The 15,891-nt window shown below is 34.9% G+C and overlaps 1 protein-coding gene across 4 annotated transcripts in view; it reads right to left on the bottom strand.

Annotated features, from left to right (window-relative positions):
- LOC131953012 (protein PRRC2C) overlaps positions 1–15,891 on the bottom strand; it is a 32,697-nt gene that overhangs the window by 11,247 nt on the left and 5,559 nt on the right. For 2 of the 4 annotated variants that reach the window (XM_059315991.1, XM_059315988.1), the window contains exons 6-28: positions 13,440–13,592; positions 13,045–13,319; positions 12,805–12,884; positions 12,459–12,632; positions 12,258–12,305; positions 12,044–12,146; positions 11,859–11,960; positions 11,582–11,671; positions 9,205–9,453; positions 8,981–9,097; positions 8,591–8,864; positions 8,281–8,445; positions 7,999–8,068; positions 7,658–7,822; positions 6,787–6,989; positions 6,499–6,704; positions 6,155–6,246; positions 4,108–5,513; positions 3,836–4,028; positions 3,028–3,612; positions 2,642–2,748; positions 1,134–1,318; positions 61–331 (exon numbers count right to left, since the gene is read on the bottom strand). In XM_059315991.1, the coding sequence (XP_059171974.1) occupies positions 61–331; positions 1,134–1,318; positions 2,642–2,748; positions 3,028–3,612; positions 3,836–4,028; positions 4,108–5,513; positions 6,155–6,246; positions 6,499–6,704; positions 6,787–6,989; positions 7,658–7,822; positions 7,999–8,068; positions 8,281–8,445; positions 8,591–8,864; positions 8,981–9,097; positions 9,205–9,453; positions 11,582–11,671; positions 11,859–11,960; positions 12,044–12,146; positions 12,258–12,305; positions 12,459–12,632; positions 12,805–12,884; positions 13,045–13,319; positions 13,440–13,592 (5,313 nt within the window). Of the gene's footprint in view, positions 1–60; positions 332–1,133; positions 1,319–2,641; positions 2,749–3,027; positions 3,613–3,835; positions 4,029–4,107; positions 5,514–6,154; positions 6,247–6,498; positions 6,705–6,786; positions 6,990–7,657; positions 7,823–7,998; positions 8,071–8,280; positions 8,446–8,590; positions 8,865–8,980; positions 9,098–9,204; positions 9,454–11,581; positions 11,672–11,858; positions 11,961–12,043; positions 12,147–12,257; positions 12,306–12,458; positions 12,633–12,804; positions 12,885–13,044; positions 13,320–13,439; positions 13,593–15,891 lie in introns of all 4 variants that reach the window. The other 2 variants (XM_059315989.1, XM_059315990.1) reach the window with 2 other exon arrangements.

The following is a 15,891-nucleotide window of genomic DNA, read 5'->3' on the forward strand; positions in this document are numbered from 1 at the left end:
ATAGGCTTGTTTTAAATACAATGCACAAAGATAGTGATATTACTTTAAATTATAACTAACCTCCATTATCATCTAGAGTTGTGTTACTAGAAGATGCAATGGCTAGAGAGTTGGATCCACCAGCAGGGCTTAAATCTATGCCAGCCATAAGAGAAGGGATGTTGTTAGCTAGTTCATTATCCCAGAGTTCTATTTTAGGCATGACATTTTTGGTCATTTCTTTTTCTTTTTCTCTCTGCTCTTTCTGCTTTGCAAGGCGTGGAGGCAGTTTACTACCTTTAATAGTGGCCCTGCCAGTTTTAGGACTTAGACCCTTGGGGCGTGCAACAACCTGAGAAAAAACATTTTTTTTTTAGTAGGGATAGGACATTTCTTTTACAAATATACTCAACAATAATTAAATTCAAGGCAGCCTGCCCCCAAAAATTATCAATACATTTTCCATAATAATCAAATAGTCCTAACTTTTTTTTAAAAATAATTTTTTTTAGTTTTCACATTGGCTAAGGATTTTTTTTTAAAGGAATACAAATTGTGACAGAAAGTAATACATTTAGTTCATTAAATAAATAAGCTTGTTTATTATATTTTTAATGAAAAAATTAGTTCTAGATTTAATCAAGAAATTGTTCATACAAAGTCTTTCAATGATGGCTAGGAAATCATACTGTTTAACCACATTTAAAACATCTTAACACTAAACACTGTCATTTTATTAGCCTACATATTAGTTTGCTGCTAAATAAAGAATTGGGAAAACGTTTATCTAGACCAGGCCTGTTAGTATTGGTTTAGTAGGTGTGATTAATGCAATCATATGAGGTGCCCTTTGTCCAACCTTTGATACAGAAACAATTTTAGCTTAAATTAACAAATAATTTTCAAACATTCAGAAACATTTTTCAAAAAAAAAAAAGAACTACTTGCTTCAGTTAATATATATACAATTTGTTTTACTGAAGCTACACAACATACTAGGAATATTTGAATTACATTAAGTAATTTTTAAATACCCCAGATGATTTTATTTCACAGAAGTATAAACACTGTTTAGACATTGTATTGTTACTTGGGTGTAAAAATTGTACAAGCAGGCAGCCATGCTATTCTATTTTTTTTTAAAACCTTAGTACCTTATTTTGATGATCCTTTTTCTTCATAGCTTCTTTTTCAGATTTTTTCTGCTCAGCTTCTATTAATTTTTGTTTTATTTTGAGAGTCCTCTTAGAAGTAACTTCCTGGAATCCATCATTGCTTTCAAATAAGAAATTAGGGTCATCAGTAGTAACCTCTTGTAGGTCATCCACAACAACCACACCTGAAAAACCAACAAGCTTGACATAACTAACACTTGATAACTTTATAAGTATCTTAATATATAATAGCTCATGTGGGCACTTCTCTCTCTGACTGCAATTTATTTTCGGAGGCTATGAGATATCTTTAGCGATATATGGAGAAATTAGTGATACAGATTTCTTGAAAATATGTTGGATGTATAAAATGTAGAAACTTAATTTTATTTAAAGACCGAAAATAAAAGTAAAGGCATATTCGAATGTAGAAACATTTAATTTATGCAGCCAAAAGTGTTTATGGTTGCGACAAGAATGCTCTGGAGAAAATACAAGTATACAATTAAATGACTTCACTTGTCACAACTATGGAAAGTACACAACACTAATGGCTTCATTGATTGAATGAAAATAGAAAGAAACATCAAATGGATTACTTTTTACCCAACTTTACGGACACTTCGCTACACATCTCCATAATACTAACAACTTCTAACCCACTTTTCATAGTTGTACTGATCTTGAGGCTTATGACACAAGACCACCAGTTATGTCTAGGCAGTTTAAGTTTCTACTATCCATGTGATTATTTTTAATTACTAGATATATTTTTAAAAATGAGATCATTTTGAATAATGAAACTAAATGATGTTGGCCTACAAGATCTATTATGGTCATGGTGTAATTTGTTTAACTTATACTTCAATAGTTGAAAAACATCATAGAAATATTTAAAATGATAATTACTGTCTTAAAATGTAAGCTGGTAACGGGGCAAAATAGTAACAACTATACTGCACGAAGCCAGATCAATTTAATATTCCTGTTGCTATCATTATATCACAACTCTAGATGTCATGATACACAAATGTCTTCACAGGTTAAGGGAGGCACATTGATAAAGTAGGTGTGGTAAAATTGTGGTAGTGAAAAATCCATGTTACCCCAATTATGGCTAAACCTTTTAGATTTAAATATTTTTGCCACTGAAGAAAGAAGTCTTGAAATACCCTCATTGCATTGTTTTTGTGATATTTTTTAAAAAAGTCCATACCATTTATCAAATAGCTTTTTAGTCATTATGCTGACAAAAATGCAGAATGCTGTAAAACAGGCAAAGTAGTGCCTTTTCTAAATATATCGCCTCATAGAAATTTGTTAACTTGAATATTGGAATTTACTGGTAACAATTTTTCAAGAAAGACACTGCTTTCAGAGTTTTCAAAATTTTATGTTGTTGGTAGACATTTGAAAATTACTACTCTAATTAAAATACTTAGAAAAAAATAGAAATAACCATTATTAACGGCACTTAGAGAAAATTGAAGAGCACCTAAGCACTTTACCTGCAATGTTATTAATGTCAATGTTTGCTAACGCATCCTTTTTGTCTTTCTCAGCCCTTAATGTTTTTGAGACATCATTAATTTCAGCTTTTTTACCAATGTGTTTCCTGTAATTAAAATGAGCATAATTTGTAACAGATTTTCAACATGGTCATATTTTCAAAACTAACTAGCTATTTCATGACTGTTTTTGCTATGCTTTTTTTTTTAATGAGATGGTTATGGAAATTACTTGTATAAAAGCTTATTTCTAGATGTGTTATTTAAGATACAATTTTTTTAAATCGAAGAAAGCAATTTAATGTCTTATGCAGAGATTAAAATTCCATCCCTACAGAATAAAAATAGTTGTTCCGATGAAAATAAAATTAATGAGTTGTACTCACTTAGCATGCATGTTGTTGATAGCGTTGTTGATAGCATTTGGGTCAGTTGGTGTTACTCCATCCACTCTGAACACAACATTTTCTTTATGGTTCATTGTGTTTGACAAACCTTGTTTACTTTTAGGGGTTGTCCCATTTGCCGCCGATTTTGTCGGCGGCACTGCCCCGTTTTTTTGGTTCTGTTTGTTGTCTTTATTTTGGGGATTGCGGCGCTCAACACTATTGCGAGAGTCCTGGTTGTTCATGCGCCGGTTATTTTGCCGGTCACTGAACGGCCGCTGGTTAGAGATGCTCTTCTTAGTGGTAGAGATCTCTTTCTTGTTTTCCCGGGACTCTCGCAAATCGTTTTTTGGCTCACTGCTTTCAGATGCTGTTTCCCATTCCTCTCCTTCATTAGATGCTTGCTTGGTTAGTACAGGCTTCTTGGTTGCAAGGTTAGCTGGTGCACTGGCACCCCTTCCTCTTGATGATCTACCCCTTCCACCACTTCCTCTTTCTGATCCTCTACCTCTACCTTCAGCCATTCCACCACCTCTTCTAAATCTAGGTGGAGGTGGGTTCCGACTATCTTGTCTGCGCCCATCTCTACAGGAGTAAAAATTTATTTACTTTGATGTCTCAAAGGAGTATATAAGATGGTTCAAAGGAATATAAAAGAAAGTTTGACTTTAAGGGAATATTTCTACCAAATTAGCTATGTATAACAAGAAAAGTATACAAAAGGAAAGCAGCAGTTTTCTTGAGTCAAAAAATAACTGAAAGGAATTTGTAGTATTAAATTCGTTCTGCCCAGAGATCAAATTATTACCTATAGTTCCCTCCATCCATTCGAGTATCTCTCCCCTCACCACTCCTGTCTACATTTTGAGATCTGGCGCCTTGACGTCCATTAGGTCCATTTATATTTTGATCCCCATTAGCTCCTCTACCACCATAGCCTTGCCCATTCCCTCGACTTGGAGCGGAAGTGAACCGATTGCCTCGACCACCGCGGGAACCTCCTTAAAAAAAGTAATGAAGCATTCACACAAATGCTGCAATTACAAAAGCAAAATCTTTAAATGTAAGAATAATACTCGCCTCTTCCTCGTCTAGACGGTTCTCCTCTTGGAACAAAAACACCATTTTGTTCATCTTGTCGACTGTCCATATATTCACGATCAACCCTTTTTTCTCTGTATCTGCCATCTCTATCACGGTCTCTATCTCGCCTGTCATTTTTCTCTTTGTGTTCACCATCAATTCCATCACCACGCAATCCATCCTCTCCCCGTGTTCTATCACCACGCCTGCCTCCACCATCACGATTATCCTGTCTACGTCTATCTCTATCATCACGTCTGTTCGAACCATCATGACGCTGCTTTTCCCGACCATCAGACTGACCAGAAATGTGGTTATCCCCATTTTTCTCTTGGCCTGATTCGCGCGAGTCTTGCCGCTGCCAGGATTCAAGCTTTAATGACTTCTCATCTTTCTCTTTAAGACTAGGATCTGTAGACCAATCAGATTTTGGAGGATCAGGAAGCAGAGGTTGAGGTTTATTCCAAACATTAGTTGGTTGTGGTGGGCCTTGTGCCTTAGACTCCTGATGCCAAGGATTTTTCTGGTCACGGTTATCCCTTTGTTTGACCTCTCTAGCAGATTCTGCTCTTTGTCCCTGCTGATTGTCCCTCTGACCCTGTTGACGATTGTCTTCTGAAACCCTTTGGCCTTGCTGCCTAACATCTTCATTCCCTTTTTGAGCCTGATGAGTTTCTTCAGAACCTCGCCCATGCAAACGACAATCTTCAGAATTTCTTTGCCCTATTTGTCTATTATCCTGGCGTGAATCTTCTGAATTTCTCTGGGACTGTTGACGACTGTCTTTTGAATCTCTCCGATCTAGATCTTTACCATTCTCTTTGTCTTTTTCTATTCGATCATGTAGACTATTGTCATAAGTGCTACCTTCATCGGCAGAAACATCACTTAAATCATCCCCAGGTCCAAGCTTACGATGAGAATTTTTCCCATACTCTTCCCTATCATTTCCCTCACTATCATCAGATTTATGAAATGATTTCATCAATGACTGCCGATCTGAACGCCGGGATCCTTGACCAGGATTTCTTTCATAACTGCCTGAGTAGTAGTCTCTGCCACGCCCACGAGTACCATATCCCCCACGAACAGAACTTCTTCCTCTTCCACGAGAAGACATTCCTCTTCCTCTAACAAACTCTCGACCTCTACTAGGTGTATTTCTAGGTCTATCAGCCTTGTCGCTGTAGCGATCATGATCCCTGTCAGCCCTGTCTCTCCTATCTCTATCATCGGGGTGTCTATCTCGTCTGTCGCGCTCTTGATCATCCTCGCGTTTTTTCTTCAAGGGTGGTCTGTTATTAAATGGACTATCAACTCTATCTTCGTACTCCTTAACCCTGTCATCTACCACTTCTTTAGAAAATGAAGGTTCTTCTGTCTTCTCTTGTTCTTTAGCTTTTCTGTAAGATGGGAAAAATAATAATATATTACAATAAATGATTGATGCTTTTCACTTTTTTATTGCATACAAGGTAACTGAGTTCAATTTATATTATCACAAAATGTAGCAGCAAAATTATTATTGTATTTGCAACATTACGTATGTAGTACCAAAGAAATTTGCCTATTTTTCTCACAGTGCTTGCAATAATTTTATAAGCCGCACGCTTTAATTTTATACTTTCTATGCAAGATTTACAAACATTGATCAGACAACCTTAAACAACTGTAAACTTGTGGTTAACTCTTAAGAGGGGAATCTCCAATAATAGTAGTGCCCTTTGCTATGGCCATTCTGTTGAGAAGTTTTGGCATCAGCAGTTCTGAATTTATTTTTGTTTAAACTAAATGCAATAAGGACTTCATTTATATTTTGGTGACCATTTTCCTTTTTACTTCTGGGAATTTTTAAGAAGGCCCAGCCTATATTAAGGTTACATTTTAAAGAGTAGTGCCCCTTTCCTAATGATTGTGGAAATGACAAATGCATTGCTGCATGGTATTTCAAAATTCCAGACTTTTTCCAGATTAAGTATGAAACCCTTTTCCTGAATATGAAAGGTTAAAAAATATGAATATAATAACTAATAGTAATTTGTACCTGTCTTGCTCTTTTATTTCCCAGGCATTGGGTCGAGGTTGATCAGGTGGTTTATTTTCCTTACTCTGAGATTTAGATTCCTTAGTTGTATCCTGTAAAATACAAGTATACAGAAATTAAGATTAATGCTTTACAAAATAAAAATAAATTTATTTATCCACATTTTGAGTAATGTATGCAAGTAACGGGGCCTAATAGCAGAATGCTATTAAGCACGAAAGCTAGCATGTTCAATGTTCCTGTTGTTATCGTTACATCAAGGCTCTGGATGCTGTGATGCACAAATGTCTTCACAGGATTAACAATAAAATTTAGTATTTTCATTTTCTGGGTTTTCTACATACCTTAACTTTTTCTCTGTTAACTTGAGTTCTTTCAAACACAAGACTTTCTTTTGGTGAATCACTCTTTCTTTCTCTGTCCTTATCTGATGATGCAGCAGAGCTGCTTGACATATTTGATGCACTGCGCTTAAGTGATGTAAGTGTACTTTTGGCAGGAACTCCTTGTTTATTTTGGTCAGAGGGTATAGGTAATGGTGGTTCATGTCCTATAGTAATACAGGTAAAAAAGTTGTAAAAATACCATTTGTAACAAGGTTTAAATCAAAAGAAAAGTAAATGTTAACATACGTTGTGATGCTTCTCTTTGCTTTAATTCCTCAGAAGAATATGCTCTAAATTTAGGTGTTGGTCTAGACTGCCTATAGCCACGAGTATAATTCTCTTCTGGTTCCTCTCGTTCAAGCAAACAATCTTTATCAGTTTTGTCAAAATCATCTTCATCATACTGATCACCCCCATCTTGTTTGTTTAATTCCTTTGGATAGGATCGGCTGCCAAATAAAATTCATTGTTACTCAAAATACTTTCCACAATTCTGTCAGGGGGTTTGGGTCGCAGGTTCCACCCACCATGAAAGACATCTACTGTCCCTTTCAACAGGGGGCCCCTGACACTGGTAAAAATATATATTTCTATACAAATTGTATTTCGGGGGGGGGGGGGGGGGGGGCCCACGGCGCTTTGTCCTATACCGGAAGTGATGCATGAGAAAAACTGCACACTACTTTTCAGATTAGACAAAATTGGCTTTTTAATTCTTTGCTCGAGAATCAGTCCACTGCAAAAAAGTAGTAGTGCGTGGTCCAGTTACCATTACCAAGGAGTAGAAACAATTACCAAAATTAAAACAAAAGGCTGGAAATACTAGAAAGTAGCTAACTCAAGCAGTTTAAATGATGAATATTAATTTAATATACAAGTATACAAATTAGTAACATTGCATGCAAAATTCGCTATAATGAAACTGGGAAATAATTTTTTTAAAAGAGCCAAATTTCCTATTTTAAAAAATTATTTCAAACTGAAAAATAGCTGAAAGATTCTGACTTAACATTAAAATATCTGGACAAAGTCTGAAATAGGTAATAAACTTACAAAATGACAGCAGATACTACTCTTAATCCTAAATATTTGTGACTGGCTTTTCAAAAAAATATACCTTGAATCCCATTCTGGTTTGATAGATTTCTCATCTTTATCAGAGGGTTTGTTACGCTCTTCAAATGAATCTCTTTGCAGTAACGTTGGCCGTGGCTCATCTTTTGATGCATCACTGCCCTCAGATTGATGACTTTCTTCATCTCTGTGCTGGCGGTCAAAGTCCCTGCAATTTGTAAAAGTATGAAAAGAATAGAATAAAGTATTAAGTTTAATATAGATAAAAAAAATTCAAGATTTTTAAAAAATTCATTGTAAATTTAAAATTTAACTACACAAGAATAATTTACTCCTTAATTAAATGTAGTCATTGTCTTTCAGTAGCATTAACTAATGTTTTACCTTCTGTCATATTCAAAGGAGTACATTCTTTGATCATAATATGGGTGGCGTCTCATCTCTTCAAAATGGGCTGATAAATTAAAAAAAAAAACAACATTGGAGCATTAAAAACTTGTTTTAAAATGACCTTAATTTTTAAGCAATAATTTTAGCCAAAACTAGGAGTGCAGACAAATCACTCAAAATAAATTCAAAACTTAACACAGATAAAATACTATTGACAAATAAAGTAAGAACTGTGTGCGATGTAGCTTAAAAATCCTAATAAAGAAATTTTAAAACCTTGATGAGCTGAAGGGTATCTGTCTAGCCATGCAGTCCTTGGATCTCGTGGATCTGGCCTATCATACTGTTCTGCATGTCTTGTGTCACAATCTTGTCCTTCATTGCCAGAACCATGACTGTCATTACGTCGTCGTGCTAGTGGTGGCCCATAAATAGGCATTCCTGTTTAGTGTTAAAATTTAATTTCTAAATAAGCAAAATAATTGAGTTTCAGTGAAATAGCCAAAATAATCTACAGCCCATCTAGATAAGGAGCTCACACTAAAAAAAATTGCATTTATGAAATTGCATAATCCAGGATAACAACCTTGCATGTCTAGTGGTGGGCGAGGTCCATATCTTGGATCCATGAATGGCATTCCAGGCCATCTTGGATCATAACCCCAGTGAGGAGGTGGTCCTTGACCAGATCTGAAAACCTGAGTCATAGGTGGTCCTGAAGGATGTCCACTTGATCCCCCACTACCTGGACTTGGAGGCTGCTGCTGCCGTTGATTCTGTGCCAGAGCAGGATCTTGTTGTTTTTGAAATCTTGGTGGGACAGTTCGTCCATAATTTTTTGAACTGGAAGTCTGTTCATTCTAGAAAGCAACAATGGTTAAGTCTACAACATGGTTGTATAACCTTTTTTTTTGGCAGCTGGTGAACTATGTCTTTCGAAATAATTTTTTGAAATTTACAATCTTAATTCAAATACCTGAGCAGGAGGAGTAATATTGGCAGGCCTATCTCTGAAACGAGACTCTCGTGGGTCCTTATCACTTGACTCGCTAGCAGTTCGACTGTCTCTGCCTTCATTTTCACTTTCTTTACCCTAATATGTATATGATAAACAGTTAATACATGAATACTAAAAAAAAAACAAAGAAATAATATTTAATATATAAAGGCATCAAGGTAATTATTATTAAGAATACTAACATCATCCTTTTTCTTGGTTCTGGCATCTAGCTGCCTCAGCTTTTCAGCAGCAGCTGCCCTCTGCTCAGTTTCTTTCTTTTTTTCATTTTCTTCTCTTCTAAGCCTTGCTCTTTCAACAGCTGTGTTGATTTCTCCCTCATTAGCTCTTCTTCTACTTCTCCACAGCTCATCATCATCATCACCTGCTTTTCGTGGTGGCATAGTACTAGGACTTGATACAGGAGGTGGTGGCGGTGGGCCATATGGACGCTGAAGTTTACATTGAGATTTTACAATACATAGTGATTTTCTTTTTTTGAAACTGATTATTGTACACCGTTTTTATTTCAGCCCAATTGAAGTGGTATTTTAAAACTATTCTAATGAAATGCTAAGGGGTCATCCATTTATGATGGTGGGGTTGGAGTTTTTAAAAACCTAATTTTTGTGGACCCGTGTGGAATGAGGCGGCTTTCGGGTCAATGTGGACGTCCACATTCGGAATTAAACCACAAAATACTTAAATTTTATAATTCAAAAATGCATATGAAATGTAGTTTATACATTATATCTGCAGTTCTCGTAGTAAATGTATCAGTAATGTTGTTCCACCTGCCTAAGAAAAAAGGGGATGTTTTTTTTACAAGGGGAGGGGATGGGGCAGTGACCACTGTAATTTTCTTAAACAATTCATGGTATTATAAGTCTATTTTTTAACATTTTAAACAATTGTAACATAGGAAGTCTACATCATTATTTTGTGTCAAAGCCTAAAATAATGTAGATCTAGCCATTTTATTCAAGTAAAAAACTCAAAACAACCTGCTACAATTAGATATTTAAATATCAGGGGGTGTATAATGTGCTCGCTTGGTTAGGTGTAGGACTAACAATCAGGACTATCACAAAAAGGGGGAGAGGCGGTTTGTAAATGTATCAGTAATGTTGTTCCACCTGCCTAAGAAAAAAGGGGATGTTTTTTTTACAAGGGGAGGGGATGGGGCAGTGACCACTGTAATTTTCTTAAACAATTCATGGTATTATAAGTCTATTTTTTAACATTTTAAACAATTGTAACATAGGAAGTCTACATCATTATTTTGTGTCAAAGCCTAAAATAATGTAGATCTAGCCATTTTATTCAAGTAAAAAACTCAAAACAACCTGCTACAATTAGATATTTAAATATCAGGGGGTGTATAATGTGCTCGCTTGGTTAGGTGTAGGACTAACAATCAGGACTATCACAAAAAGGGGGAGAGGCGGTTTGTTATGGGAACACATGCAGCGTTAAGTTGAGTATAAGTAATATAATGATGCCATGTTGATCAGCCGAATTTACCCGAACCCATATATTTGTTGATAGCTAGACAGCCACAAATGGGTAGGTGTAGGACTAACAATCAGGACTATCACAAAAAGGGGGAGAGGCGGTTTGTTATGGGAACACATGCAGCGTTAAGTTGAGTATAAGTAATATAATGATGCCATGTTGATCAGCCGAATTTACCCGAACCCATATATTTGTTGATAGCTAGACAGCCACAAATGGCAGTAAAAAGTCTACAGCATCTTGAATTTTTTAAAAAGATACATGACTGCCTGCAATCTATGACTCAATAGTGTATAAAAAAGCCTTTAAATTCAAGAGGCAAGGGTACTCAGTGTGCATGCGCGATTACTCTTTCAATGAAGAACAATTTTAAGTCTTCAAAATATCAAATCCCTATATTATATTATTAGTTAATGTACATATTGCATGTAAATTTTGCAGCATGTATTGAGGTGTACTAACTTTTTGTGGACGTCCACAATGGGGGTAGGGGGAGTTTAGTTTGTCAAAAGTGGACGCGTGTGTGGGGGGGGGGGGGTCAAAAAGCCAGATTTTTGTGGACATCATAAATGGATGACCCCTAAAATGCGTGTCAGGTGAAAAGGCATTTGTTTCAAACAATATGGTAATTTTCTTTTTTTAAACTGATTACATTGTTTTTTATTTAAACCCAATCTAATGAAGTGCTATTTTAAAACTATTCTAATGAAATGCTAACAAAAGTGCTATGTCGGTTGAAAGGCATAGGTTTCAAACAAAAGATAAAAATGAAGCACCATCAGCAAAATTTTGTTCTCACAAACAATCAAACATGTCTAAGTAAACCATCATCTGGTGCGGAATTTTTTTAAAATATCATAACCTCTCCTGCCCCCCCCCCCTAATTTCCACTGTCAAATTTAGTAGTTTAATGTAACAAACTCATACACAACCGATTATGCACCAGCTTTATTTAGACTTTGCAATGTTTATTTACATACTATTAGTGTTAACTAAGTACACCTTAATATATTATTTACTTGAAAATCATATAGATTTAAGGAAACTTTTCTCAACAAAACATACCATTTGTGGGGGTGGCATTCGGAAACCATAGGGTGGACCACCCCTAGGACCTAAAAAGTCATATGGATGCATATGAGGTGGCCATCCTCGCTGAAAATACAAAAGCTGTACTTTAAAAACAAATATAATAAAAATTTAAACTTAAAAAATATGCCATGAAGTCAATATAAACAAAAGTACACTAGACAAAGCACTTAATGTGGTACAGAATTAAGCACACCACAAGGTTGTAAAAGTAAGATTAAGAAATTTAAGTAAATAAACTATGTTTACTTACTGCATCCATTCCAGGGTGTGGCGGTCTAGGTGGTCCTCTGTAATGAGGTGGTGGGGGCCCATGGGGCCAAGCCTCACGAACCATTGATGGACCAAGATCATTCTTTAAAAGATATAAATATATTTAGAACATATTTACTCAAAATTTAATTTGTTTTAAATTTTAAGTTATAAAAATCTCTTTACCTTATCAGAGTCATCTTTCCTATCCTTATCGGAGTCCATGTCCCTCTGGTGCATTTCCAATTCTTTCTTTTGTCTGTGCTTTCCATCCATTAAGGATCTATCTCTGATAAAGAGTTAGAAAATTATAATACTTGCCATTTAAAGTAATTCATTTTACTAAGATGTACAGGTTGGTGAAGAGAAAAAATGTATGGAAAACACCAGCTAAACTCACCTTGGACTTTGAGAGTCATCATCTTCATCACTGAAGACCAGTTTCTCACTGAAAAAATGTGCCAAAAGAAACAAAATAAAAGTGAAATATTCTGATGCCACACCTGAAGACAGCTTGATCAGACAGAAAGTCAAGGCAAACACTGAACTCAATTAAAAACTGTCAAAAAATCTTTCACACTTTAAATTTATCTCAAATTACCTGTAATCTATTTCTCCTTGGGGTCCAGCCCACCCCCCGTCATTTGATTCAGATTTGAGAATGTCTTCAAAGTCTTTAAGTGCTTTGTCAGATACGATAGCTGGTCGTTTTTGTCCTTCTTCATTTTCTCCCAAATGCCTACCATGAGAAACTGAGGGTGGTGGGCCCCTGAACCTAAAAAGCAAAAATAATTGTTATAAAAACAGTCTTTAAATAAAAGTAAAGATTTAACTAATATAGCACCATCAGAACAATCTTAGTTTCACAATTAATCAAACATGTCTAAGTTAATGAAAACATCAAATGATGCAAAAATGTACCACAACAAGTATCTTAAACATCATACCTTGGATCATGTGGATATGGAGGTCGAGGGAATCCAGGATAGTTTGCAGGATATGTTCCTGGTGGCATTCTACCATACATCTGAAAACGTCAAGCACCAATAGGTTACTTATGCTTAGCATTGTTATTTTCAGTTTAAATGCTCAAGTGCAATTTTAAAATCATTAATTCAAAATGAACAAGTTTGATAAGAAAAATAATATTCTACATTAGATATGTATTAAAAAGGGTAAATACTTACATATGCTGACATAATGCCTCTATATTGTGGGGGAGGCATTCCCATTGGAGGACCCATAGGCATGGTTCCATGTGGAGGTCCAAGACCTGAAGCAGGTCTGGGTGGCAATGCCTGTGAAGGCATATCAGCCCCAGCCCCACTGCCATTTCCACCGGACATCTGGGGGCCATTGGACTGTGTTTCTGTCAGACTTGAATTTGGTGTATTCTGAATGGTCTCTTCTGGTTTGGGTTGTGGCACTGCACGCCCGCCGCCCTCGCGCCAGCTTGCAACATCTACATAAATGGGTGGTTGGGGGAAATTAAGTTGTGTAATTTGTACAACAAGAATACTTAAAATTTTAAGTCAATAGATTTGTGCTATTATAAAGCACATTTAACCAAAATTTTATTTACTCTGTGGTCGCAAGCTTGGCCCTGGTCCATATTGAGTATCCTTCAAATCTTCTTCTTTTCTGATAGGTTGTACTGTTTCTTTGTTTTTTTCTTCTTGTGCTAAACTTGGAAATTCCTCTTGAAATAATGGTGACTGATGACTTACTAATCCCCCTAAAAACAATGTTAGTAAAATGAGTTTTTAAGGCAACTATTCCCCCCCCCCTTCTTCAATTGTCTTTTAAAGCAGTGTTTCTTCTAGACTTTTCTCAATGGGAGGTGGTGGGACACATATTTTCAATATAAATTCCATTTTATTTGGGGAAGGCAGACACCCCCCCCCCCCCAGAGATGCCTGGAAGAAACTCTGTTTAAAAGGTAAATACAAATAAAAATCCATATGCAAACCATCAGCAAGTGGGTGATGAAAAGACATCATAAATAGTCATTTCAGACAAAAAGAAACCATCACATGGTATTGCATACTTTGTAAGCATGAAATGGTCAATTTCTCACTCATGCCACCTTTAACACAATAATAAATATTGAAATGGAGAACAATCCCATAAAGCCTTGTGTTATAATATTGACTTGCCATAAAATAAAAATTGAAGGAACTAGCAAATATTTTCACAAATAGCATTTTCTGAACTTTAGCCACTGAACATTTTTAAAAATAGGAAACAACAAAGTTAATTACATTACATAGTTTACCATTTGTATCTGTATAAAGGTTGTCTAGTAAAAAATGATAGCTTTAAAAAAATCTTTGAATATATAAACAGGTTTGCTCAGGTTGTTTTATAAAAAATGTAATCATGAGTTTTCATTGGATTGACAGATAAATGACATCATAGCAAACCATTAGTGGGTGATGAAAAGACAAATAGTCATTTCAGATAAAAAGAAACCATCACATGGTATTGCATACTTTGTAAGCATGAAATGGTTAATTTCTCACTCATGCCACCTTTAATACAATCCACCCTTAATACAATAATAAATATTTAAATGGAGAACAATCCCCTAAAGACGTGTGTTATAATTTTGACTTGCCATAAAATCAGAATTGAAAGGAACTAGCAAATATTTTCACTAATAGTATTTTCAGAACTTTAGCTACTGAACATTTTCTTAAAATAGGAAACAACAAAGTTAATGACATTACATAGTTTACCATTTGTATCTTCTATAAAGGTTGTCTAGTAAAAAATGATAGCTTTAAAAAATGTAATCATATAAGTTTTCATTGGATTGACAGATAAATGACATAGCAAACCATCAGCAAGTGGGTGATGAAAAGACATCATAAACAGTCATTTCAGACACAAAGAAAACCATCACATGGTATTGCATACTTTGTAAGCATGAAATGGTCAATTTCTCACTGATGCCACCTTTAACACAATAATAAATATTTAAATGGAGAACAATCCCTAAAGACTTGTGTTATAATAATGACTTGCCATAAAATAAAAAATTAAGGAAGATAGCAAATATTTTCACTAATAGTATATTCTGAACTTTAGCTGCTGAACATATTTTTATAAATAGGAAACAACAAAGTTAATGACATTACATAGTTTACCATTTGTATGTGCTATAAAAGTTGTCTAGTAAAAAATTAAAGCTTTAAAAAATCTTTGAATAAATAAACAGGTTCACTCAGGTTGTTTTATAAAAAATGTAATCATACAAGTTTTCATTGGATTGACAGATAAATGACATCATAGCAAACCCATTTAAATTATTCCTGAAACAAAACAAAACCTATTTTTTTTAAATTTCTGTACTTATTTTTAAGTTCTTTCTGATATTGCACTTCAGACATAAAAAGCATTTTATTATAACACCTTGTGTAAAACAATCCATACTGAGGTAGGGGTCACATAAAATTTTTTAGTTGTTAATTTTTTAAACAGTTTTGTAGAAGAGTGATTTTTATATGTCTTGTCAGGTCTTATAAGAAGAAGAAATGCATATATTTAATGGTTCTAAACTAGATTGGATCAATGTTTAATCATGTTGTACAATAACTGTTTGTAGTCTCAAAGTTAAAACTGTTTGCTCAGTTAATTATAGGCTGAATCATGCACTTCATTGGATTGACAGATAACAGTCATCATTGCAAACATGCTGTATTCGTTCTGTACAAGAAAACTATTTACTATTGTTAAATAAAGCTAGGCAACTACCTACATTGTTTGGAACAAATGACAAGTACTTCATTTGAACAGAATTGAATAAATATATAGAAACTTAGTAAAGTTTATATACTTTCACAGCTGTTACTGACCACAAAATGAATTATTTTGATGATAGACATGTTTATCAGTGAATATTTTGACATATAAAGCAGATCTATTCAGTTTATTAATGTTTAAATATCAGAAAAATGAACAAAACTTTCATTTAATACTCCTCCAGAAAAGATTACAAAAACATAGCTCTTAGAAGTTACCAACCTGGGGTG

The sequence above is a fragment of the Physella acuta genome, unplaced genomic scaffold (assembly GCF_028476545.2).
Source record: "Physella acuta isolate Inbredline_101_S28 unplaced genomic scaffold, ASM2847654v3 ptg000900l, whole genome shotgun sequence".
Lineage (NCBI taxonomy): Eukaryota > Metazoa > Mollusca > Gastropoda > Physidae > Physella > Physella acuta.